Genomic DNA, 27,711 nt, shown 5'->3' with positions numbered 1-27,711 from the left:
GGTCCTTTCCCTCAGCGCGGCCCCGGGGGGTAGCGGGAACCCGGCTGTGCCCCAGCTAGCGTCCCCCGCCCCTCCCGCTCGGCCGGGGCTGGGAGCAGGCTGCAGGGAAGGCGATGGGAGCACCTGAGGTGACAGTCCGTGGCCCGCCGTGCCAGGGCCGCCGCCAGTCGGTCCCCATCGCCCGGTGACTTCTCGGTGTGTTTCGCAGGGTCAGTGTCCTGGTGGGAGCTCCCAAAGCCAACACCACGCAGCCAGACATAGTGGAAGGAGGAGCGGTGTACTACTGCGCCTGGCCTGCCACCCAGTGCAGGCAGATACCCTTTGATAACACCAGTAAGTGAATCGTTGAATGTTGTGCCTGGTGCTTGGTTATGCTCAGTCTCCCTTCAGCACAAGTTTCACCCGGGCTCGCTTTAGTTGTATCACTTTGGGCTGCGTATCTGCAGTTGGCTGGAGAAACCCGGCTCCTGGGAGGCTGTATCCATGTGCGCTTGTGAGGAAGGGTTTAATGGTCTTCAGAGAAGTAACAGAAGTATGACCTCCAGGAGTGATGTGTAGTTCGTCTTAATAACTGCCATGTTCTGTTTTTGTTTTGTTTTGTTTTTTAATAATGCTTCGGTGTTTTTAGCAGATTCCTCATTTTGAAAATACTGGGGCAAAAGGGGGTTTGAGTGCTCAGCAGACAAACCCCCCCAAACCCATGTCTCGTACACTTCCCTGAATCCTGGAACTCACAGGATTGCTATTTGCTGGTACTTTCAGCAAGGGGTTTTCCATCTCTTCAGCTGGCTGAAGTACCTCATGTGGCATGCTTACTGAATTCTTTTCAGCAAGAAAGAATTTTACTTCTGATCATTGGAAGCTAGATTCTAACTGATTTAAGCACAATGAGGATAGATTATACCCACTTCCAAAGTCCCAAGACAGATGTTTCTTATTTAATTAGAGGGAACACACGTTTTAAACAATTCAGGCTGTTTATGTTTTCTATTGTCTCTTTATAGGTCTTGAAAATAATTTAAACCTAGTGTTTGCAGGGACTTTAAAAGTGATTCCTTCACTTAGGCAGACTTTGACAGTTTAATCATTAAGCAAAAATTGTGATTCTTTAGGTTATATTTAACCTTAACATTTGTGGTTTATTTAAATGCAAACACAATGCAGTTCAATTCTTTTCTAAGAGCACAAATTAAATTAGAAGAGCTTACTTAAATGTAGCAAGTAAGGAGTGCAGCTCTCCACCCCTTCCAGCTCCAGCCACCCACATCCTACTGTGATGTTAGGTTCTATGAACTCTGTTTTGAAGAGTTCCCAGAATGATGGGAGGGTAATTCTGAGCAGAGTAAGAGATAGTTCCTGTATGTGTATGTACCTACTAAGGCATGAAGTACTACCTACAGCATATGGTTATATATAAACGTGAATGTGCAGACACAGACGGTGTGCACACAGTATTTTTATTGCCATATGCCCTGAATGTATATCTTTAAAATTAGGCCAGTGTAGGAAATATTCCTGTATTTCCATTTTATAATTAGATAGTTCATGTAACAGAAGTGGAATATATTATTTGTACCAAATCAGTTTCAGGTTTGAATAGAAAACTTACAGACCAAAGAGGCATTTTGAAAAATGAATGAAGGTTTCATTTAGATTCATCTAGGTTTCATCACTAGATATCCTAGAAGGACATTTGGCTTTCCTGTGGGAAACTCAGGACAACTCCTTACTCTGGGCAGAGATGTCCTTTTGCAGATACTGTGTTTCAGATAAAAGCACAAACACAGATTGATGAGTATGTTGACAAGGCTTTGGACTTTATCATACAACTATTCAGCTTGGAATCTCCAAAGTGTGATTCATTGAGTCCGCCTGAGACGGTTGGTTGTGTCCTCTGGGTAGATGACTTGTAGACAGCTGAAGTTAAGCCAGAGCAAGCTCATTGGGTAGATATATGGTGCAGTGTAGGCAGGTTTAGCAGCAGGGGACCCAGATTCCTATAGCCCCAGAAGGAGTCAGGATAAAGGAGGAGTTTGCTTTGGTAGATGAGGATTGGGTTAGGGATCAGTTAAGCAATCGGGACATCCATAAATCAATGGGTCCGGATGGAATGCATCCGCGGGTGCTGAGGGAGCTGGCAGAGGTCATTGCTGGGCCACTGTCCATCATCTTTGGTAAGTCGTGGGAAACAGGAGAGGTGCCTGAGGATTGGAGGATGGCAAATGTCACACAAGTCTATAAGAAGGGTAAGAAGGAGGACCTGGGTAATTACAGACCGGTCAGCCTTACCTCCGTCCCTGGAAAGGTGATGGAACAACTTATTCTTGACACCATCTCTAGACATATCAAGGATGAGGGGGTCATTAAGAGCAGCCAACATGGTTTTACCAAGGGGAAGTCATGTTTGACCAACCTTATAGCCTTCTATGAGGAAGTGACTAGGTGGATGGATGATAGTAGAGCGGTAGATGTGTTTTTTCTTGATTTCAGTAAGGCATTTGATACTGTCTCCCACAGCATTCTCATAGATAAGCTAAGGAAGTGTGGGCTTGACGATCAGGTAGTGAGGTGGATCAAGAACTGGCTGAAAGGAAGAAGGCAGAGAGTTGTGGTTAATGGGGCAGAATCTAGCTGGAGGTCTGCGACTAGTGGAGTCCCTCAGGGTTCGGTGCTGGAACCAGTGCTGTTTAATATTTTCATCAACAGCCTGGATGAGGGAATTGAGTGTACCGTCAGCAAGTTCACTGATGACACTAAACTGGGAGGAGTGGCTGACACACCAGAAGGCTGTGCTGCCATTCAGCGAGACCTGGACAGGCTGGAGAGTTGGGCAGGGAGAAACTTGATGAAATTCAACAAGGGCAAGTGCAGAGTCTTGCATCAGGGGAAGAACAACCCCATGTACCAGTACAGGTTGGGGGTTGACCTGCTGGATAGTAGTGAAGGGGAAAGAGACCGGTGGGTCCTGGTGGATAGGAGGATGACCATGAGCCAGCAATGTGCCCTTGTGGCCAAGAAGGCCAATGGCATCCTAGGATGTATTAGAAAGGGTGTGGTTAGTAGGTCAAGAGAGGTTCTCCTCCCCCTCTGTTCTGCCTTGGTGAGGCCGCATCTGGAATATTGTGTCCAGTTCTGGGCCCCTCAGTTCAAGGACAGGGAATTGCTTGAAAGAGTCCAGCGCAGAGCCACAAAGATGATTAAGGGAGTGGAACATCTCCCTTATGAGGAGAGGCTAAGGGAGCTGGGTCTCCTTAGCTTGGAGGAGACTGAGGGGTGACCTCATCAATGTTTACAAATATGTAAAGGCTGAGTGTCAGGATGATGGAGCTAGGTTTTTTTCAGTGATGTCCAGTGATAGGACAAGGGGCAGTGGGTGTAAACTGGAGCATAGGAGGTTCCATGTGAATATCAGGAAGAACTTCTTTACTGTGAGAGTGACAGAGCACTGGAACAGGTTGCCCAGGGGGGTTGTGGAGTCTCCTACGTTGGAGATATTCAAGGCCTGCCTGGACAAGTTCCTGTGTGATGTACTCTAGGTTACCCTGCTCTTGCAGGGGGTTGGACTAGATGATATTTTAGGTCCCTTCCAACCTTTGGGATTCTGTGATTCTGTTATCGTTAGCTATCTCGTTCCAGTACCAAGGCCAGTAAGGGCGTCATTGTTCACTGGCCGGCTAACCTCACAGACTGGGATCCTGGGAAGATTTGTGTAGCTTGTATCAACATCTGTTCTTTATTGCCAGGAACATAAGGGCCATCTCCAACATGCCTTAGATGATTCTTTTTGCTTTAGTATGGTTGTATATTTCATGTCAGTTTTTTTCCTCCGAAATACACTACTTAGAGGAGAGTGTTCTCCATCTTTTTCTCTATTCTCCCAAACAGGGTAGTCTGAGCTCTATTCTAAAATATATTATTTCAGATAGTCTGTTACACACATTTCCTTTTGAAGCTTTTGACCATTGTATGCCTAAGGGGACTTGGACAGTCCTTAAGAAATAGGGGTATTTTCAGTTTACAGCTTTCTTGTACAGGCACCTTGTGCTTGCAATGCTTTCTCCCTACAACATCACTCAGAAATGCTGCTATTCCCATTTTATATTTATATTCACACTTTTATATTTATTCTAATAAATAGAAAAAAGTCAGTCTGAGTTGTCAAAGATCATAGAGGAAGTTGGTGATGATACTGGTAACTGACTCAGGATTTTTTCTTCTCCTCCAGCTCCTTAGCCACAAGATTATCCATTTTCCCAAAACAAAACCACTCAGTAATTGTTAGAAGACTGGAAACTGAGCTCTAGCAGCTCTAATTTTAAAGATTAATGCTTCATGCCTCATAGAAGATTTTTAAAAGTCTTGGAAAGCTTTGGGAATGTTTTCTGAAACAAAACTGAAAAACTACAGAGGCTCCTTCAGAGCTGGAAGATTTCATTTTGATGCATTTTTATACAAAGCCTTCCTTTTTAAAGTCCTTTTTTCATGACTAACCAAATAATATCAGCTCTTTCAGTTAGATTCATTAAGCAAAATAAAAGGGACAAAACTGCTGCAAAATTGAAAGCATTTTAAATTAAGTTCAGAAGTAAAAATTGAGTGGAACTAGAAAGAAAGGAAAAGGATAATGTAACACTTAAAAGGCAGTGTGACCCAACAAATAGATAAAGAATTTACTAAATCAGTATTTTTCAGCTACAAGAGTTCAATGGAAGACTTGTATAAATATTGCAAAAAAAAAGAAAAAAGCAAAAAAGCAGAGTCACAAGTACTGTATCCCAAGCTAGCTTCTGCAGGTCACGAAACTATGAAATTTCCACCATAATATAAAAATTCAAAAGATCAACAAATCCAAGTAGTTGAAAACCACTGACTTAAATTATACATGGGCATGAGGCTCATGTCTTCCATTTCCAAGGACTGGATACACAAATGAAGCTCAGGTATGTTGCATTCAGTGCAAGTTTTGTTCTGCCATTGAGGGGGGGGGACGTGCAATGCACTTGGATGTTATTTGGACTTCTACTGCCACAGATGAGTGTTTAAGTAAGTGGACACCTAATTGCTAAGACTCATATGTAACTGTACACATTATCTTACTGTTTCCACAAGAACAGAGTTTCAAGAAGTGTTCTTTCATTTGCAAATGTTTTGATGTCATTTGTGTGAATACTATTAACATCTTGGTCCTAATAAGTGAAAACGGTGAGGACATTGACTAGTATTCTGTGATAGCTTCAGTCAAGATTCTGGACATTCTTGAATATTATGATGTTACAGTGTGGAGTTGCTTTGCGCTAGTTTATAGTTATTCAGTATTTTACAGATACTGAGGATGGATAGATATGCCTTGTTATGGGGGTGTGAAGTACAACAAACTAAACAGGAACAAAATCTCTCTCCATGCATTTAAGGCTTGTTAAGGAGCAACGATGAACAAGATCAGGGTTATAAGTCAAGGAAGGGAACGAAGGAAGGAAAAAAGAATGTGTTGAGTTTGTAAAGTATATAGTGTCTTTAAGGTAGAGGGGATACTTGTTCAGAAAGTAATCTGAAGGAACCAATTAAGTGACAGCCACCTTGGTGGAAAAAAAATAGGCTTGCTTGGGATAATATTATGATGGTAAGCACTGAGATATGATGGTCTTTGGTCCTGTAAAGGCTGATTTGTTGAAGAATTTTATTTGTGAATAATACTTGAGTCCTGAAAGGAGAACACAAGTGCTAAGCCTAACTGGACCTGATATTTTGACATTGGTGTAAGACAACTGTAATATTTCCCAATGGATCAGAGATCTGATAGTGCAAGAATTGCACCCAGGGTAACTGGCAAGGTACAGCCAAATTCCCTCCACCACACAGCTGTGACACTCAGGACTAAACTCCATTCTTTGTGTCACATAAGCTCTAAATGACAAAAGGCAAATCATTATTGCTTGTGAAGCTCTCATGTTCCTTTTTTTCTCAGAAATTAAGATCACATGAGGGAGTAGACATTGCATTGATAACTAATGTTCCAAGTAGGAACACTCAGTATTCAATGCAGTCCTCAATTCCTAGTGAAAGATATAAGAACACCTTTAAAAAATGTGTCATTACTTCTGAGTGCCATGGTCCAGCTGTCAGACTGGGATCCTTACTACTAACACTGATACCCAGGACCAAGGCTACACCTAAAATTATCTCTGTGACACCATGCGTATGACGGGATGCCCAACCTGGTCTGAGTGCTATGAGCAGATGCATAACTTGTGTTTGTGTGGAAATGTGTATGGCTAAACTTCTCTGTTGAGAAAATAGCTTTGTTGGAGTTAACAGAGGTGCAGGAGTATCTGCATCCCATTCCTAAAAGTAATGCCACCTGACTGAAATTGTTCAACCAGCAATTCTTCCCAGCTGTCAACTAAATTGCTGAGCTCACCTCTCTCTGGTCTTCACAGAAGCTAATCCAGGGATTTCCAAAGCAGTGAAGTGATTTACTTACAAACTGACATCATTAATTAATCCTATTGATGAAATACAGTTCCTGACAAGGGGCAAGGAGCAGAGATGGGAAGGAGGATGAAATTTTGATATGCTGTAGGATTTGAGCCAACCCACCTGTAAGCAAGTCATGTAACTGGACATTCCCATATGGGTTGGCCAGTGTTATGGCCTTCAGCCAAGAAGGGGCTTTAGCAGGAACTCTTCATGTTTCCTGCTGTTGATACAGCAGTGACTCTGCAGTTCCATGTTTGCAGTTCTTTAAAGCTCCCTAAATCTGGGCACTGGGCTCAAGACTCTGGGAAGAAGCTTGAAAGCTTCTTGAAAGCTGAAAGCACTGCCCTTGAAAGCACAACTAGTGCTTTAGCCTGCTCCATTGCAGCATAAAACTGAGATAAAGTATAATGGAAGGGTTTTTAGTATCCCCTTACTGCAGGAGATACGGACTGAAGGGCAGAGACTCTTCTCCCTTGTTTCCCTGCTCTGTAAAGCCATCCTATTGCATTGCAGTGGAAGGCTGTGATACTCTGAAACTCAGTGATAGAACAGGGGAACAAGTGTTGGCATTATATTAAAGAGCTGTGATCTGTCTTTGCTTTCTTAAACTACACAAAGATAACTTCTCCTTTTCAATTTCTCTATTATGAAAAGAGGTTTACAATGACTATTTCTGCTTTAGCATTGAGGTAAAATTACCAAGTCCTTGTTTAAACTGGGTGCTCTTCCGTTCAGCTGCCAGGAGAGGTAGCAGGAGAGCAATATGAAGAAATCTTTCTCCCCGCTTGATTAACTGGGGAACTTAAGAACCACTCAAAGCATCTTGCAGCCAGATTCAAACTTAAATGCCCCCTTGTCGTGGTTTAACCCACAGCCAGACAGCTTGTTACCCACTCCCCCCCCTTCTTGCCCTCCCCCTACTCCTGGGGGAACGGAGAGGAGAATCAAAAAGAAATGCAACTCCCACGGCTTGAGATAAGAACAGTTTAGTAACTAAGGTACAATACGAATCACCACTGCTACCACCAACGACAACAATGATAAGAGAAAACAGCAAAGGAAAGGAGTACAATACCACGCGCCGAACCGCCAGTCCGACCCGGCCGACCCCCTCTCCTTCCGGGTTCCCCCCCAGTTCCCCCCTCGGCATGACGTGCTGTGGTATGGAATACCTCTTTGGTCAGTTTGGGTCAGGTGTCCTGTCTCTGCTTCCTCCCGGCCTCCCCTCCTCCCTGGCAGAGCATGAGACTCACAAAGTCCTTGGCCAAACCAAAACATCATTTTTATCAGCTTTGTTCCGAGCCCGAAAGTCAAAACACAGCACTGCACCAGCTACCAAGAAGGAGAAAAAATGACTGCTGCTGCTAAACCCAGGACACCCCTGAAGTCCACTGTTGCATTTGAAATCTAGTAAAAAGCTAATAGTTCAGATTTCAGAAACTCATTATAATAGTAACTTTTAATTCCAATACTTAGCAGGCTGCAACAAGTTTTTATGTTTTAAATTAGCTCCTAAAGGCAGATTTTTAGATACCACTTCTCCCAAGTTTCCAGAAGTCACTGAGGTGTTGTCTTTGCAATCAATTAACTTTACCAGTTTTAGTAAAACAGGTTTATTTTTCTAAACTAGTTGGAGAAAAGTTGAACAGCCTCTGAAGAGGAACAGGGCAGTGGGATGTAGATCAGTTCTGGCCAAGCGTGCAGTTGATAAAAAACATGAGCTGCTCTGGCCAGCAGTTGAGCTGATTGTAACAGAACCCAGGTACTGTGTAAGGAAAGGATGTATTGTGGGACTTGAGAGGTTTAGTTACATGAAAAACTCGTTAGCTGTAGAGATGGTTAAGATTCTAGGGAAAAATTAGAATCCTGTTACAAAACAGAATTTGCGTCTGAAGAGAAAGTACTGAGGGAGAACTTCACTGTTCTTTTAAATGTTGACACATTTCAGTCCACTGTGCCAGAAAGACCTTATCTGGAGCCTCATGGTTCACTTGTAGCATTCTGATTTATAATAGACCCTCATGAGTTTCTTTTATAAGTATCAGCCTTATCTAAAGAAGGGAAAAAATACCCTTAGCTATGTTAGTTCAAGCTCTGAGGTCTTAATATGTTTTTGATCAGATTGTACTGAGGGGAAGAAAATCCTTTTGGGTCTGGTGATTCTTTTTTTCTTGATTCATGGAATGAAAGTCCAAATAAAGCTCTCTAGATATGATCTATTAAATTAAAATAACTCATTTGAATAGCATCTAAGGCACAATACAAACCAGAAATTCAGTAGAGGTTTGCAGAGTCAGATAAATCCCCAAATAGAAGCAACTTTTCTTGTTATGCAAGGGTTTTGCATATCCTTGCTGTCTCTAAACACTATAGAGTCTTTTTGCCCCAGTATTAATGTTGAAAGCAATTCTGTGTCTTGGTTCTGTAGATCATAGTCTTCAGCTTTGCATTTGTATTCTGTTGCTCTGTTGAGCGTGTAGTAGCAATGACCCTGTAAATGTTACTGACTTCCCTTTGCTTAGAAATGGGTGTTATCATTGGAATCTTTTATGGTAGTAATACCAAAATGATACTACTCTGCCATGGTCATAGGGTAGATAACGTGTTCTCTCTTCCCTCACTTCTATAATATGGAACCATGTATGCCAGTACGAGCCCTTCCCTCTTTCTCTTCCCTTCTGTAAGCCAGGAACCTAATGATGCTCATTTCAAAGTTAAATTAGGCTGCTCAAAGGCTTGTGTAACCATGTTCTGAAGCTACTCAAGGATGGAGATGCCATAGCCTCTTTAGGTATCCTGCTCCAGTGCTCAATCACCCTCATTTAGAAGAGTTTGTTCTTTATATCTGATCAGAAATTCCCTTTCTGCAGCTTGTGTGTGTTGCCTCTTTTCTTTCTGCTGCATGCGTCAGATGGGACTTCGGCTTTCTCTTCTCTCTACCTGTTACACACCGGATGAAATGCAAATAGATCCTCTTTTGTGTTTCCTTCTTTGGACCAAACATCTGCAAATCTTGTACTGGTGTCTCAAAACTGTACATAGCATACCAGGTCTTGTCTCCATGTGAGGGGGATATTCACTTTCCTTGACCTATATGTATTTATATAAATATAAATGTTTGTTGGTTTTATATGTTTGTATACCCATTTTATATAATTATAGATAGGTTGAGGTGATTATTCACCTCTACTGTATTTATATATAATTATGTATAAATATATGAAATATACGTTTCACATTTTGTGTTGTCTATATTTATTTATCTGTATGGATGTGCATAGATACATACACACATGTATCAGAACAGGCATTTGAAAGGGATTTGCCATACTGGTTGTAATCTTGAGTAGGTACAGCTTAGGGAGCAGAGTGTAACTGAGCCTGCTGCAGGTGCTTGGTAATGGTCATCTGTGTTTATCCAGTAGACACAGGCAAACACACATGGAGCAAGTAAAAATAACACTTTTCAAAGTTCCTGAACAGTGAGAAACTTCCCTGACACAGTTACAGGTGTATTACCTAGCTGGATTTGGTGCTTCGATTAAAAGCATTTTTTCCCTATGTTAAGTTTGATTAAAACGTTTTTATCTGCTTTTGTTCATTTGAATATTTTCAAGTTATACTAGAGGATGCACTTTTTACTTCTAGTTTTAAAGAGCCAAATGAATCACAATGAGCCACTGTCGGTGTTTGCAAATACATCTGTTTCTTATGCAGATGCTGGTTACTACAACAAAGAAATATTTACAAGAGTAATGTTTGATTCATGCCTGTTAAACAGTTTATAATGTGCTGACTCAGTGACTGAGAGACCAGTCACCATAGAAAGCACCAAATTTAGTTTAATGTGTGGAAATGATGGATTGGCATTAACACTTGCTCTAGGTTCATGTTCTAATTCCTAAAAATTAATCTCTGCAGTGCTATTTTTACATAGGTTTGCTACTTACTGAATTCAGACTTTTCTGCTTGTCCAGCTACTCCTTTGGCGTTTTAAGGGGCTTTTTCCCCTTTCGTAGTCCCTAGGTACCTCAAGTCTAAAAGACTGGGTGACAGAATGCTGACTTTGAGAATCATATTTCATCATCTCCAGAGCTGCTTCTGGATTGTGGGGAAGTAGCAATGTATAGGAGTCTTGGCTCCTACTGCAGAAAATTAGATGCTTTTGTGTTGCTGAAATGCAGTTTAAGGATGCCCTTGCACCTACATTTACATTTGTACATGTGTCTGCTCTTTGTATACTTCTGCTTGTCTGGGCCTTAGCCTGCAATACAGACTCCTGTCTTAGGCAGTAGAATTAAGAGTAACTCCAGGGCTGAATTTGAAGCCAAATTTGCGAGTCATCCAGACTGTTGACCATCTGGAACAGCTCCTGGGCTGGCTCTGAAGCGGTCCAGCTGGTACTCGAGGCACTTGCTGGACCGCTCTGTGGACAAGCTCAGGCGTTGTGTGCCCAGCCCAGCTGCTGCCTTGTATTCTGGCTGTCCTTACACTAGTGTCACGTATCGTGATACAAGATAGCCTGGACTCCTTCCTAAAAGGGGCCAGGCATTCTCTTCCAGAATAAAAGATGACATTTAAATGCAACCTGAATTCAAGCCAAGTTTCTGCTGTTCACAGAATTACAGCTTAGCCCCTGGGTAAGGTACAGTATAAGACAATAGCCTGTAGGCCTCAGATCGCCATAAATAACACAAGGAGAGATATTTCCCTGTCATATAAGGGTGCTGTCAGGGTATAGACGTGTTATTTTTCAAATGTTTAGATAACACAGTTTTGAGGGATGTATCAAAGACACAAATAAAACCTTTTTTTTTTTTAATTGGATTGGGATTTATCTGAGTAAATAAATAGTTTTTACCTGAGTCTGGTCTAAATTGGTCACCCACATCTATCTACAGTTGGTAAAGAAAAAAAGAGTACATTTAGGCCATGGTTCATCTGACCTTCTCAGATACTTGCTTTAGGGTGAGAACCTGTGACCTACCTACCGCATCTCTAAGTGGATGACTAGCTCAGAAGTGGACATTTGCAGTGGCTTCATTCAGAGGCTTGTTGTCTAACTGAATACAACCAGGGCACAGTAATAATGGTCTACTGTATTCAGGCAAGTTAGTTGTGTATATAGCTTCATTTTCATAAAGTTGGAGGGGAAGCAGTAATGGTTTTACAGCAATCTGAAATATTGATTGGTTGTTAGATACAAAAATGAAACTGTATTTTAAGGCACAACCTTGGAAACTGGGAATATGGATCCTGAACAAAGCTGATTAGAGAATTTCTAACAAAAGGGATTTAGTTAGGGGGAAAAAAAGCTATTTATTAATAGTGTCTGTGGTGATTTACTAATCATTTTATAATGAAAATCCCACATCACATGATGGAAGATTCGTACTACACCATGTGCCACTAAGTGCAGTGGGTGTGTGGACAGTTCTTGCAGATTTACTGGCAAATCCAGCTGTGGTTTTACAAATCTTGCAAACAGTTGCCCTAGTTTTAAACCTAACTTCTTTTCAGATTCTGATATACTTTGCCAGTAGACAAGTATGCTGTTTTGATTGGAAATGTAAGCTCTTTTTAAGTTAGAGTACTGGTAGGAGTATCCTCAGACCCAGGCTAGCATTGGCTGCTGTAAGCTGACCATGGCTGATTTTCAAGCTTCAAAAGCTTTGTTTCTATCAGGACCTCATCTGTGGACATTGATCATGTTCAGATTTGCAGGAGCATTAAAATAGGAAAAAGAAACCTTTAAAGTTTGAAATTGTCTGACTTCATTGGGAAAAATAATCACAAGTGATGCTGCCAACAGCTAGGGAGAAGCTGGCAGCTCCTGCAATGCAGTGTGTCACTGTCTCACACACTCTTTAAGTTTTGGCAAACTTAAATGAAATATATTCTAAAAATGAATATTTTTGATTGACTTTAAGTTACACTTCCTGAATTTTTAAGATCTAAATGTTCGTAAAATTTCTCTCTCTCCTATCCCTAAGCATGGATTTCCATACTAGCTCCTGTAACTGGAGCAGCACAAAACCAAGTATTTGTATGAAGGATGATGTTTTCTCAGAGACCTTCAGACTTTCCCAGATGTATTCTTATTCAGCTTTTCTTCTTATTAGAAAAAAATACAGAGTACCCCTGTCCTCCAAATAAAATGTATTTTTCTTGCTACTTCAGTTTATATCTGTAACATTAATGAGGTTACCATGAGCTAAAGTAACTGGTGATCCAACATCCTAGAAAAGCATTCAGGAATCTCCTCTATTCCTATTGGGCAAATCCCAGGAAGTGTTGGCTTTTCAAAGAGTTGACTGCATTTTTCCGCAGGTTTAAAAATTGTGTGCAAATCCATAGAATATAATCTGGCATACTTTTTTCCCTACGTTCTAAGGTAGATAGTATATAGTTTTATTTTCACATATACTGAATAAAAAGGATTGATTCTTGTGAAATCTCTCCTGATAGGAAGCAGAAGCAAACATAAGGGAATGCAGATATAAGGGGGAAGGAGTAATACCCTCCTTGTGTATAAATTGAGAAGTTCATTAGGAGTGACTGGTAAGGGAAGAGCATAGCTCATGAACATATGGGAAATCAGTTTACTTCAGAGAACTGAGGGTGAAAGGAAGGGATGTCTGCTTTTTATTAAAACCTGAAATGCATTATAATTGGCCTGAGTCTTTGCCCAGATGGCTTCTCTTATGCTGACATCTGCAAGAGTGTATATAAAGCAACATTAAGAAGCTGTCTCTTGTGGCAGTGTGTACACATGTAATTCTGTTAAGAACTAAGTCCTTTGCTATCTATAGTGTTGGTCTTTGAATAAGCATGCTGAGAAATGTCATTTGTTTGACAAAAACTAATTACAGAACATGGTTTTTTGCATGGCATGGGAAGCTTCTACCACGCATGAGAAAACGTTTCAGGGTTTTTCACCTACTTTTGTAGATTCTTGTTCATTCTTTATCATAAATTCCAACTAAACCTTTTTGTTTGCCTGCGTTTTTTTTTGGCAGGGGAAAACAGGGTTTCTTCTTTCAATCCTTTTTTTTTTTTTTCTGTAATTACTTTTAATTTTCATGTGTGAATTAAGTTGTTTTCTGCTGACCAGTAAAAAGCATAAATGATACTAGAAAGTCCATTTCCTATTAAGCTGATAGGATGATGACAGTGGATGCAATGTGATATACCCATCAGTCTGTTCACTTGTATCTGTAATTCTCAGGGTAATACTTTTTGAAAATAAGCTGTCAACTGCTTCTTTCTTTGTCAGACAACAGGAAAATTAAAGTCAACGGCACCAGAGAACCTATTGAGTTTAAGACAAACCAGTGGTTTGGGGCAACAGTCAAGGCTCATAAGGAGAAAGTTGTGGTAAGTCTTACGCATTCGGTATTCATTTGGAGATAATGTTTATTTTTCTCAAATGTATATCTTTAATAGCTCTTTATGTGTAGATAATGGAAAAAAATCTAGACTTATGCATGAATTCTAAAACAGATTATGTGTATAACTCGGAAAATGAAAGCAGCCTATAAAATCAGGTTGAACTGACCGAGTGAAGATAATCCTGCTGTCATGAAAATAGCAGAATTCCATATTTTTATGGAAGTAGATGATGATTTTTTAACAGATAACAAATATATTTTAGAGATACACAATAACTGATAGCTATATACTATAAAATGTTTTGTATTATTAAGATTTATCTGGAATGTTAAATGCAGAATGTAATGGAAGCCAAGATTTTTGTGCTGAAGACCCATTACTAAGAGAAAGCACTGACTTCTTTTGTCACATTTACATTGTTTTGAAAAGCTGTGTCATAATCCTGGTAAAGCAGCCACAAAAAAAATCATAAGAAAGTTCCTAATCAAGACTGCTGTCAAAGTACGATGTCTGTTTTTCAGTTTCACTGAGCATTTCACCTGTGTTGATAGAGAACCCCAGCAGGGGACAGATACTTTTATTGCTTATCAAAGTAGCTGTGATGATGCTTATACATAGACATTTTATATTTACACAAAGGTTTACATCAAAAATGCAACTGAAATAACTGTGATAAGAATAATTAATTTGGTCATTAATTTTGTTAGTTTTTACAGTTGCAAAGCCACAGTTTGTGTCTTGGGATTTACTTAAAACTTCCAGTTATTACTCAGGAACTAGCCATAAGGGAAGAAGTCTAAAGGAAATGCTTTCCCTTATGTAGTATGCCTTGTGGTTAACCTAGGGAATCATTTTGACATGAAATAGGTGATGAATAAAACAACACCCTGTTGTGTTACAGAGCTAAGTGGATGTAAAAATGCTAAAAATAGCTGAAGATTTTTCATTTTATGTACTCCACTAAACAACAGTTCAAAACCAGAAATAAAGCTTCTTTATCATCATTTGGTGAATCTTAATCAAGTGAACAGAAAACCTCAGCACCAACTGATGTGCTGTGTCTGTACTGACCAGACTTTGGTTTGCCTCTGATAACTCTTCTCAGGCTTTCTGAAACAGACATATAGTCAACACTTTTCAAGCAAAAATGTGAAGGGTGAAGGTAGAAAAAAACTGCCTTTTAAGCTTTGAAAGAAGAGAAAAAGAAAATGTCACTAAGCTGTCAGAAACTTCTATTTTTTTAAAACTCAGATGTGATGGAAACTGCGTCAGGTCAACAGTTATGCTTATATTGAGCTCATTTCAATCTGTTTTAATCAATGTCAAATGTACCTAAAATCATGCTCATAGGATACATACTCTTCTTTACTGCACTCTGGTTTTGCTTCCTGTTTTAATCTGTAAGGTCTTCTAGGCAGAGACATACTAAGAGTCCCAGTTCCTTAAACCATTGTTCCAGAAGCACTGACTTCCTTGGTAAGCACTGAGTAGCACAGTGGTTCATCCATTCGGAACTGAATGCAGAATGAAGGTTTATACAGTACTGTGAATAATAACAAAACCTTGCCAGAGGTAGACAGGTTTCTGATTGGAGAAGTAAGACAAGGTAGGAAATGAACAAAGGATTTGTTTGTATCTTACAGAGGCAAGGCTGTAGGGAGAATTAGTGTCTCCACCACCCTGCCAGTTGAAAAGTTTTAGGTCACAGGAGCCCCTAAACAATGACTTGCATACCTGACAGCTTATCTTTTTTATTTTTCCAATTATCTGAGTTACTTTCAAAAAAGATGATGTCACTCTCTTTACCGCTTGTATATCTTTTATCCTTACACTGCAATGTTTGTAACACCACTACTATAACACAGATCAAATTAGTTCAGTAGCCAGAACTTAGAAAAAACACGTTCACCCAGAGACTGTTGAATCTGTTATAGCTGTACCATCTCTCTAAAGATTTAAACTAAGGTTTTATAAGAAGACACAATCTCATGATTGTGATAATCTGACACAACAAATTTCCTTCTGAATATAATAACAGCAACACCCATTATTTTAAGACATATCAGGACAGAAGTATGAATGTCTTCAGCCACATGTATGTGATCTCTGTCTTAAACTATGGGATCAAATCTTGTTCATGAGCAGTAATAGAGCAAATATATCACTTACAAGGCAGGCTTAGAGGGTATCTGTAACATATGCTTTAATGTGAGTGGTATTCCCTGACAGATTTCACCTACAAAGAGGTATAAGTGAAAGATCAGATTATGCTTTTCAGGTTATAATGAAACTATAAGAAGCAGTGGTCCTGCATTTTCTTCTGTCAATACATTGTGAATGAATGATACAGTACTGGAGAGAATCCTCATACACTGCTTATTAACTACAATTGCCAGATAGGTGAGTATGTGAAAGGTGCGTACAACATTGTTTCTGTTTTGATAGGCTTGTGCTCCCTTATATCATTGGAGAACCCTTAAAGACAGCCCTGAAAAAGACCCTGTTGGCACCTGCTATGTAGCAATTCAGAACTTCAGTGCCTATGCTGAATATTCACCCTGTCGCAACAGTAAGTATAAATAGGAGCAATCCTGTGTTGGAGGAATTGATACTGTACTCTGTGCTTTTATCCTTTCAGTCTTCACACAGTCTTGGTTGAATGAAGATTACTATATGACATTATTGCACTGGATGAGGGTTTAGAGAAAAATTGACATTCAATTATATGCCTGTAATTGTGTGCTTTATTGTTTAATTGAAAGAGGAAAAATTAAGTAAATTAAGCTTACGCAGTTATAGTGATGAATTATAGTTGGTTCAATTTAAATGGCTTTAAAATGTAGCAAACAAATCTAGGTAAGAACCAAATAGCATTTTTAACCAATTATTCATGCTTATGCTGAGTATAAATCTCTCATCACAGGATCACCATCTGAAGACCAAAACAGAAACACAGCCTCTACACCATTCATGCCAATACTATCCACAATAGCTCATTTATGAAGAACTTCCAGCATGGAAGAAAGCCATGCGCATTAGCAGTGCTGTTCTGCATTCTTCTCTGTGCTGTTTTGAGGATGTGATAGCCATCTCTGGGCCTTACTTCTAGGGGCATAGGGAAAAAATGCATGTATATTTAGAACCAAGTTCAGTTACCTAGAAGTCTGCAGAAAATGCTACACGTTCGATTATATCAGTCGTTCATCCTGTTCAGCATCCTGTGTCTTAAGTGTTTATGATGATTCTTAATACCTTCATTAACCTCAGTGCTCCACACTATTAAAATCAATATGAAGTATCCAGTGATTTTACTGAGCTTTAGGCCGGGCTAGGACTGTGGCAGTTTGTACATTCACAGATCAGAAAATTGTTCTTTCAGTTACGTTTCTAAAGGTAATGTGTGTTAGGCAGCAAATACGATGGGCTTACCTATCCCTTTGAGGGGAAACTGTGGAAGCAAATCTATGATGCTGTTCCTTGTCGTGATAAAAAAGACTCTGCCTTTGCAGCTAGCATTCTTGCCCTGTGCACATGGGCTAATTTCAAAACACATCTTTAACTGTTCCCCTATTGCAAACTGTGTTTCTACCTTTGAGTTTCTGATTTTGTCAAGAAAGTAACAGGCATTTTACAGAAAAATCAGATACTTCACATAATTAAAAGGGCTCCTTCCTGTGGAGATTTAGAGACAGCACCACTTCGTGTAGCTGGATTTTCTTGACATCTTGACAGATACGTGATAATAATGTAGCCCAATAATGCTTTCCATGGCCTATCAGAAAATCTGTTTATCAGTGGGGCTTTGCCAAAGGCTTATTACATTTGAAGAGAGAGTTCAAGTAACCATTCCTGCTCCCAGTTTCCCAATCCTGCACACTTCCAGCATTCCAACACTCACAGGAAAACCCTAAAATGCATGCCAAGATACTTTGTACAATTATATCAGGATTTGGAGACTAGAAATGAAAGTGGACAGAAGCTGGAAGGATGGTTTTGCATGTATAAATCTGCATCCAAAATTATATTACAAATCAGTTCTCATTGACCAAATGTATATCAGTTAAAGGCCTGGCCTTTTTGAAGGACATGTACCCTTTCCCTAGCCATAGTACAGATAACCAAATGTCATCTGAACATTGACCCATGCTGAGCCATCTACTATGTCAGCATTTTTTGAGAATGCCTTGGTAAACACTTATTCTTGTGTTTAAGGCAGAGCAGACTGGTGACCATTCTAGGATTTCTTGTCAAGTTGTTTACTTTTGTATGTCTAGCCAAATTCAAACTGAATCCCTGGTAGTTGTTGCAAAAGTCCTTCCTTAGCACTGAGAGGTGGAAGTCCTGAGTAACTCCTGTATTCCTGCTCCTGTTATTCAAAATCTTCACAAGGGAGCTGCCTGTTCAGGATCCTGTAAAAAGTCTTGTTTTGCTTTGTCTCTTCTAAAAAAGGATGCATATCTTTTCATGTAGTTTGATAGTTTTGCATTTACAGCCTTACAGTTCCAGGGATGTGTAAGCTGTCTTCCATATGTACTGTGAAATCAGTAAAAGTCTTCTGTGTTCATAATTGCAGGCAATGCAGATCCCGAAGGACAAGGCTTTTGTCAAGCAGGTTTCAGCTTAGATTTTTACAAGGTGAGATTATTCTTCCGAAATACTTTACAAATGTAATTCTGATATATCACCAGCGTTCAAGCACAAGTGATCGAGAGTTTACCCATGCTGTTGCATATAGGCAGTTTTGTGAAGTTTTTGCAAGTTTTTTCCCCCTTTGCAAGCTTCAAACTTCCTGGTTTCATTAATAAAAGAAATACTGAAATCAGCACTAGTTTATCAATTGGCAGCATTCCAATCTGACTGCTCAGTCTGTCTTAATAATTAGGCAAAAATTTGTATGTTCTTTTATCTCAGTGCGTCCCAGTTACAATTCTATCCAAAGACCTGACTTTCAGGAAATAATGGGCGGGTACCAGCTAGTTTTTAAAAGTTAAAATAGCTTGCATAAAGATGCTTTTGGAGTCAGAGAAGTCATTGAGTAAGACCATTCTTTTTGGAGGTGACAGTGAAAGTGCTTAGGGGAAATAGCTAGTTGTTCTTATATGCCAGGCAGATCCAGAAACAACATTATGGGCCAAAGAATAAACTGCAATTATTGTAATTACATGTGCCATTATTACAGCACCAGGACCTCACATAACTTTGATCATTGCTATTGTTTTCAGTGTTCTGCACCTACATAGTTATTCACACAATTAATAGTCAAGGAGTAAAGACTTCGTGGTACAGTAGACGAAAGTGTATTTTCTGTAAAGCATTGTGTTGCTTCACTGAATGCAAATACCCTCTTTTATGCTGACTTTGTTACAAATAATCAACAATTTTTAGAGTGCTATGTTAGTGCTAAAAAAAATTATGGCTTTCATTCAAATGAAGATGCGTAGGGTGATCTTAACTTTATTTGACTGTGGCTTTCCCTGTACGTCCACACACCTACATCATTTCCTTGTGTGGAGCTATTCTCCTTTGTCGTGATTCTGATATTCTTTTGGTCATTTAAATTGTTTTTCCCATGCACGCTTAATTTTGTTGTGTTCTTTTGTTGTGTAATTTTATTCAATTCTGCTTTTTGTAGAATGGAGACCTCATAGTAGGCGGGCCTGGTAGTTTTTATTGGCAAGGTATGTTCATCTGGCTGGTTAACTTGATCTAAGAAGTGAAGCAGAAAGTATTGAGAATGTTGTACTAGATTTCCATTTTTTTCTCAGTTTAAGATAACCAGTCTCTGGTCTTATTTTCAGCAAATATAAGTCAGAGGAATTGTTTAGCAAGCAATTGAGGATAACAGTAAGTCAGAGAAAACTCAGGATGAAGGTTGGGTAGGAGGCGAAACAAATAGAAGTAACTTCTTATGTTGCCATTTTAGCACATTTGTCATTTGATTAGTAAGCATACTTTTCCCCTAGAAATACTGCAGTTTTAAAAATAGCTAAAGTTTGTGCAATGAATGCAATACTTTCAGGTTTTTTCACTTATTTATTTGTGAACACCACCTTTTTGTTGCTATCTGCATATATTTTTAGTTTATTTGTGGCATCACTGTGATTTCTAAGATGTAGTTTCTCATGTAGATAAAGCCTGAAGTGGTTTTGGTAAAGGGTTAAAAGGGTATTTTTGCTTTAACCTGTTCTGACATGTCATGTAGTTTATTTCTCAGACACTGACTACCAACTTGCCCATTGTCTGGCTCATTAGTGTGTGGTTTTGCATTGCCATTAGTGGAGGAAGATCTAGTTGATTATGATGGTATGGAATTCATAGCTTTGAATTCTTCATTAAAAAATTGCTTCCACTGATCTACTACATTTATACAGTACACCATCAAAAGGTAGCTGAGCCTGAAAATGATAGACTTTAGTTTGAATCAGCACCTTGATGTGGGTCTCAAGATGTTTTTATTGTAGTTCAATAGTCTCAATGCCTATTGTACTGATTTATGTCCACTCTTAGGACTTTCAGAGTAATAATGGAGAAAGATTGGGAGAAAATATCTGCTCTTTGCATCTGTGCTATATTATCCCTTCAGCTCTGTTCTGATGTACTGCTAGCCCTGTTTTCTAGAAACTGGCTCTCCTTTATGCTCCTTTCATTTATGAAGTTATTTGAATCCAGGTCAGGTAATCACTGCAAGTATTGTGGATATCATTGCAAATTATTCCTTCAAGGATATTCTGAGGAAACTGGCACGAGAGAAGCAAACAGGAGTGGCGCCACCCTCATATGATGACAATTACATGGGTAAGCTAATCTCTGTGCCAGTTAGCAATATGTTCTAAGACCATGGGGCTTACATATATTGAAAAGTAGCCCTAAATTACTAATGTCCCAATTTTGAGATGATTTGAACATGTTCTGCACAACAGCAAATTAGTATTTTGTTAGTTACTTCAACAGGATTATGACCATGCTTAAAGTTATGCATGGGGACCGGGTTTGGGGGTTGAGAATTTAAATGGCTCATTGGGGTTCTTATTATTTGATCTTAAATAATTAAGCAGAAATACAAAATGTTCCCAATTATATATTATTTTTTGTAATGATATTCACGTGTCTCTGTATGTAAGACAGTTTTTTCTTCACATAAATATAGAAAAGATGCAGTGGAATTTGAAGGCAAAGATGCATCCTTTAACCTCTGCCCATAGATTTGAAACTAAAGTCCCTGATAAAATCCAAAAGTCTTTACTGTGTCAGCAGCAATTATCTCACAGGTTTACTAAAGCTCCAGGAGGTACTTCACTGCATCTTTGGAAATCTGTCTTCCGTGTAGGCTAAAACAGGATGCTCAGATGTTACAGTACAGTAATGAAGACCTAAATTGTGTCAGTAGCTGTTTAGGGCAAACCACCGCAGTAGCTGCTGGTTTTTCAGATAAATTATGAAGTGTCAATGATTTAAAAGCTCTTTTTTTTTTTTTTTTTTTTGAGAAAAGGGGTAGATTTATTATACATTCAGGCCTACCCTTAATTTAGCTATAATAAGATGATAAACAGTTTTCCCTTTCTTCCGCATAGTTTTAGTATACTGATGTTAGAAAAATTGCATTGTGCTGATCTGGTGAACAGAAAAATCTGATGAACCTTTCATTTTTATTTTTTTTTTAATAAATGGTTTATCAAGTGTTTTTCTTATCATTTACCTTTAAACAGGATACTCAGTGGCTGCTGGGGAATTTACTGGGGATTCTGAACAAGGTAAGAAGCTAGGTACTTGAAACTGCGTGGCCATGCAGCTATTCATTTCCTCATTTTGGGTCTTTGTGCAAGTGCATACATTTGAAATATTGGTGAGATTAAAGCTATCTGTACCAAATATTCTCAGAAGCAAATATTTCCTTAGAATACATATCTTAACGAATCAGAATGTAAGTAACCCAGAAGTCTGAATCTGTTGCTAAGGTATTCTAGCCATGCATCTGTTCAGAAGTTAGAGCTGTGACGACATGGTAGCTGGAACCATCCAAGCTCACTTTATTTAGCCAGTTTGGTGACCAGTTGTAACATGTAGAGCCAACAGTGCATTCTTGTACAGTCTTTCAGTCCATATCCAAGTTACTCACCTGCATAGAGGTTGCTGGACCTCAGCATATGACTGGCCAGGTGCAACATGGCTTGGAAATGTCTGTACATGCTAAAAGCACACTTCTGACTGCCACATAAACATCACAGCCCAGGCTAGGAGATAACATTCAGATGCTTCTGGAGAAAGACAGCTTTATAATGCTGTGCTATTAACTGATGCTAGGCAGAAAGAATTGTCTGGATGAGTGTATTCAAAATTTAAGGTGTACTGTTTCATGCAACTAGTTCATTTAGGGGAAGTTAAAAACCTAGGAGTAAATGTCTTTAAGGGATTTTCAGGTGCTTCTGATACAGATAACAAATCAAAATCCTAAGTGTTATATATCAAGGAAGATTTAAGTGGCATGGGATACATTTTGCATGTACGACTCATGTGGCATAACCAGTTCACTGTTTGATCATTTATCCTTTTAGAGTTGGTTGCTGGAGTCCCAAGGGGAGCGCAGAACTTTGGCTATGTATGTACTGGACCCACATTTTATTCTTTTTATATCGAGAAGGCAGTTAGACTCTTTGGAAGGCTAAAGGCTACATTATATTTTCTGTCTCCTTGTTCCTAAACTTTCTAGTAAGAGAAAAATGCTACTGACTTTCACTCTCAGGCTTATTTGGCTGGGCTGAAATGCCTTACTTTTGAATATTAAGTGCTTAGTCCCTTCTGAAGTCTGTTTACAATAGGCAATTTCAAGCATACTTTGAGTATGACCAGAATCCTTATACCCAGTGAGTGTTATCAGACCTGAGCTTACCCTTAGGTTAGCATATTTCATGTGCAATGCTGTGTTCGCAGTGGTGAGATGTCCAAGTTCAGATAATTCATACCCACTGTTTATTTTAAGTGCTCTAAGTATATACACTTAATACTAGATGCAAAATACTAAGTTAGAAGTGAGGGGAGAAAACGATATATGTATGTGGATGCATCTTTTACCTCATAGGAAAAGAAAGTTTCAGAACTAACTTGACTGGGAAACAGAGACCCTAGCCACAGACACATTCTCTAGTTTTGCGAACCCAGAAATCATTGTGTCTCTGGAACTGGTTCATACCATTTTTCAGAGGAAAGGTGTGTATGTATGTGCCTATATGTTTATGTATGTATGCATATATTTCTTTACAGTATAAGTTCCTGTTTTCATGCCCAATAATGTAGTCACTGATTAGCTGACAATCTGATTGGCTTCTGTTCAGTGTCCAGTAAGGAAGAGAAGCAGTCTTTTCCCGATTTATTTCCCCATTTTTATTATTTATTTACATTTATATGAGACTCATAAAGTCTTAGTGACTCATTCAAGATCCTGTAGGAAGACTGTGGTAAGACAGAAGATAATTGTTTTTTCTTGGCCACAGTGTGACAGATTGGTTTGCAGTGATGTTGTGCTTGAAACTTTCCATGTTTTTCTGTTACCAGGTCTCAATTATTAATTCTTCGGACTTGACCTTTATCCAGAATTTCACTGGTGAACAGGTAATGTCAAACAACTATGTGATCAAATATAATATCTCTAGAAGATATAGTTTTATTAACATAGCTTCAAATATATATAAAATAGATTTTAGAATTAATGACCACAGAAACAAAGAGGATTATCAGTAAAAAAAATAAATAAATTAAATTGATATGTGAAAGCCTATCTGTTGTTTTTTATTTCCAGATGGCGTCTTATTTTGGGTACACTGTTGCAGTATCTGATGTTAACAATGATGGGTAGGTTACCAAATATATTCAGCTCCACTGAACATTCATAGAAGCAATGCCTGATGTTTATTAATAGACATAGGTTTTCAGGTGCTTCGTACCTCAAAATGCTTCTCTTGGCTTCTCTGCTTTTGTAATTTTAATTGTTCATGTAGGCTTATCTTTCTGCAATCAACTGCAGTGGCACAAGTATTTGCAGGCCTAGTTTGGGTGAGTTTGTCTTACTGAATATTTATTCAAAACAGTGTGGCAGAGCAGGAATGTCTTATGTCTTAGGAAACAGATCCTTATAGAACAGTGAATAAACAGCACAAGCTACTACTGGGAAGAGACAGGTGAAAGTCAAAAATTCATTTTCCCATTCTCAAAAGCAGGTAAGCCTTCTCACATGTGGGCCATCCATAGCTTCACTTCTCAATTTTAAAAGCTCCTCATCTATTTTCATCATCCAGAGGACCAAAAAGTGTCAATGGCCATAGTTGTTATGACCAGCATTGTGCCTGACTGAGGGAGAGTGCTGCTCACCTCCCAGGATCACGTCTAAGGCATTCAGGAATTTCAGGCCCTGTTGAACAAGCCACTTGCTAACTTTGAACTCATGTAAAGTCTGATTGAATATTTCATATTAGGACTTTAACAAGTGAATATTGATACTAGTTTTCTAGCAAGGAGATGAAGCTTTGGAATTCTGCACAGAGGTGAGCCAGGTTTATATTTAGAGCTGCGGCATACTCTTGCCTATTGTAAAATGTCTCGGATGTGTCTACTTCATATTCTTTTCTTATGATGATTTATTATGTGCTTAAACATAGTGCCTTGAATATTTCTTCTGGACTAAATGATTGCTTCTCTTCAGTACCTAGTGACCCTTTAAAAAGTGAAGGATACAAGAAAAGAGAAAAATAACAAGGTGATAAAATGTTATTGAAATTCCAAACCAAAACAAATAAACAAAACACACCAAACCCAAAATCAATAAGAACATCAATAACAACAAAAGAAGTTTCAGCTGTTTCAGCTGCTTCATAGCACTCAGATCTTTCCAAGTTTCTGAGGTCAAATTTTGTCATAGTACCATAGCACTTTACTCATGTGAAAGGGTGGAGAAACATTAAGCTAAGTTACAATAGACACTCATTAGACTTTTAGGGAAGTTGCTATTTAACTTTTCACTGAACCAAACTATTTCCTGTGCAGGTTATTTCCTGTGAACCATAGGGTTGCTTGGCAGGTCTCGTATTTTCTGTGGACCTCTAAGACCACAGTTTATGTCAATAGTATAATCAAACTGCTGTTGAGGCCTGTGTGGTCTCCCAGTCTATATCTTAAAAGAAGTCTAATGACGCTCTCTGAGATCCAAACATCCCATAGAAAACAAAACACAAAAAGCTTTACTTGATAAACATGTCTGATTAGATGTGTAGTCTGCCTTTGCTAGTTTGCACATATAGTTGATGCAAATATTTATCTGAAAGGGAGAGTAAAACAGAGAGAGGGGGGAAAAAGTAAAAGGGAAATGACCACTTCAAATTCACTTAGGTTTTTCTGTGTATCTAAGGATAAAAGATATGTGATGGCTTTATCAGTATGAGAAACCTGATGTAGTTCTATGCTGAAAAGATTAATAGGAATGATGCTTTGCTGTGACAGGACTGAAGACAAGGCTCAATGGTTAGGCATACCATAGGGAAAAAAGCTGTGTGTACCCTTCTGCTTCAGCAGTTCTTAAGGTGTTCTGGGGTGACTCTTTCATTTTTATCTTCACCACAGCAGGTTGTAGTCAGAATAGGGAAATTGAGGATATTATCTGAGCTACCATTTAGCTGCCCAGTGCTAATAATGAGAAATCCACAATGAAACAATAAAACAACTTTGCTATCAACTTACAGACTGCATTCCTAGTAAAGAGGAAAAAGAGAACACTTTCAATGTAGACTGAAACAGCCCAATAAAAATAGTGGAATAAACTGTTTACTGATCTTTTATTTGGCCTTTATCAAAGCTTTCCATAGTTATACTTTGACCTCTTGACATTTCCCATACTCCTGCTTTTTATTGCTCAGCAGGATACAAAGGAACTGCATACAGTCTCAGCAGGTGGTCAGCTTGTGCCTTTTAAAGTTTTTGTTAACAGAAGGGAAATAGTACTGGCTAGTTACCTTATTGTGCTGGACAAAATAAATATATGATTTATATTAACTGCAACTTCTTAGTGCAGTATTGAAATAAATCTAATGAACCAGTTCAAAATACCATTGCAAAATGAACTGCACTTTATGGTTTAATATTACTGTCCAGGGACTTTTGCTTATGCTTTGCTCTTACAGGCTTTTAAAAGGGATCACATGAACCTGAATATGGCTCAGAACTTTAATTTTGTAAATATAAACTCCTACAATTTAAAAGCCAGTTGAAATATCCTTCTTCAACAACAAAAACGCATTATTATAATCACATAGGTACTCATAACCCAACAAATGATACACCCCTCTGACTGCTTGATGCCTAGATACTTGAATGGTAGGAGCTGGAAAGTGAAACTGACTATAAAGCATGGTAAACAGCAATTGCTTCCATGTGACCCACTTGGAGAGAAATCAGGAATAAGTAAACAAGGATCAGAGAGAGTGGGGTAGCTGAAGAATCCTTCCTCTCTGGCTGTAGTACACTGCTGTGACAGTGCAAAAACCAAACCAAACTCAAACCACTAAAACTGCCTGAGGGACAATTACTTCTTGCAGAGGGCTTGCTGAAGCAGCTTGGCTTGACCTACAGAGCTCAGCACTGACGAAGAAGGGGAATAATCAAGAAGGTGAGGAAAGAAAGGTTTTTCTGTGAGTGGGACATGCCAAGACCTGGAGGGAAGGCAAGCTAAGTGCTGCAGGTGTTCCAGGTAGCTCTGCTGCCTGTAACCAGTTTAGAAATGTGAATGAAATTTAGATGACTGCCTTGCTCCCACCTTTCCCTCAGCACATCAGAACGTGAGCCATCTTAGTTACTGGGGTCTGGTCCCTGTTCCCTGGCCTATTCACGTATTTTAGACAGCCATTGTCATTTATTTTAACAAAGTAGAAATTTACCTAGAAAAATAAAGCCAGCACTATGTGCTTCTAGCTGAGATGCTGTGATCCCTGCATAGCAGACTCCAGCTCTTTCCTGCCTGCTTGTTTTGTGTCTCACCTGGCGAATCTTGTATTCTGGGTTAGGCTTCTGCTGAATTTTAGGCTACTGTGGGTGGTAAATAGTCTGCCTCTGTTCACCATTGTAGACACTCTAGATATTGCTCTATGGACCACTGTTTTAAAAGGTGTCTAGGTATCTACATATTTTATATCGATGTACTGGGAGCTTCCTGGCTCTAAATCTTTTGATTCCTTAACACCTATAAAATAATCTCCCCTTAGTTTTACAATCCTTCATTTGTAAAATATTCATTGGAGCCAAGCTCATCTTCTACATTGTGGTTTATACAGCATACATGGGTTCCCAATCTTACTAGAATTGTCTGGACTGCAATGTAATAGAATAGTAACTGATGTTAGCAATACTGTATAATGCCTTTAGTGCATGACTTTTGTAAAAAAACTTGTAAAAAAAAGAAAAAGAGCATTTATGTTCTGTTTTTGTTGTTGCTATTGTTTCGTGGTGACTGTTTCGCTGACATTCTGTCCCAACCATGGACAACTTTCATTAATAGAGGAGGACTTTTGATGTTTAGTGTGAAAGGAAAATCCCACCTTTGATGTCAGGTCAGGATCTACTTCCTTCCTTTTTAAGGTATTCATGCTCATGGGGTAAAGTCTGATGTATAAAGGATAGAACAACTCTACCGAAGTGACATGACATTTTGAATTACAATTTCCTTTATGGAAACATGCTATAAAACGTAATAGGAAAACAACATTTCTAGAAGTACTTTGTCACAATTTGTAGAATGTGTAAGTTCTACAATGTGATTAAAAGGCTTCTAGATGAGATATTCTGTACAAAATTCTATGATATGTA

The 27,711-nt window shown here is 39.0% G+C and overlaps 1 protein-coding gene across 1 annotated transcript in view; it reads left to right on the top strand.

The window, feature by feature from the left end:
* ITGA8 (integrin subunit alpha 8) overlaps positions 1–27,711 on the top strand; it is a 111,355-nt gene that overhangs the window by 362 nt on the left and 83,282 nt on the right. The window contains exons 2-11 of the mRNA XM_061346111.1: positions 209–333; positions 13,754–13,854; positions 16,315–16,438; positions 18,443–18,504; positions 19,502–19,547; positions 20,539–20,664; positions 21,576–21,620; positions 22,422–22,465; positions 23,419–23,475; positions 23,663–23,715. Of these exons, the coding sequence (XP_061202095.1) occupies positions 209–333; positions 13,754–13,854; positions 16,315–16,438; positions 18,443–18,504; positions 19,502–19,547; positions 20,539–20,664; positions 21,576–21,620; positions 22,422–22,465; positions 23,419–23,475; positions 23,663–23,715 (783 nt within the window). The remainder of the gene's footprint in view (positions 1–208; positions 334–13,753; positions 13,855–16,314; positions 16,439–18,442; positions 18,505–19,501; positions 19,548–20,538; positions 20,665–21,575; positions 21,621–22,421; positions 22,466–23,418; positions 23,476–23,662; positions 23,716–27,711) is intronic.

The sequence above is a fragment of the Neopsephotus bourkii genome, unplaced genomic scaffold, assembly GCF_033783945.1.
Source record: "Neopsephotus bourkii isolate Nb327-2 ecotype Australia unplaced genomic scaffold, CSIRO-AGI_Nbou_v1 NB_257, whole genome shotgun sequence".
NCBI classification, from domain to species: Eukaryota; Metazoa; Chordata; class Aves; order Psittaciformes; family Psittacidae; genus Neopsephotus; species Neopsephotus bourkii.
This window is presented reverse-complemented; position numbering and strand designations above follow the sequence as displayed.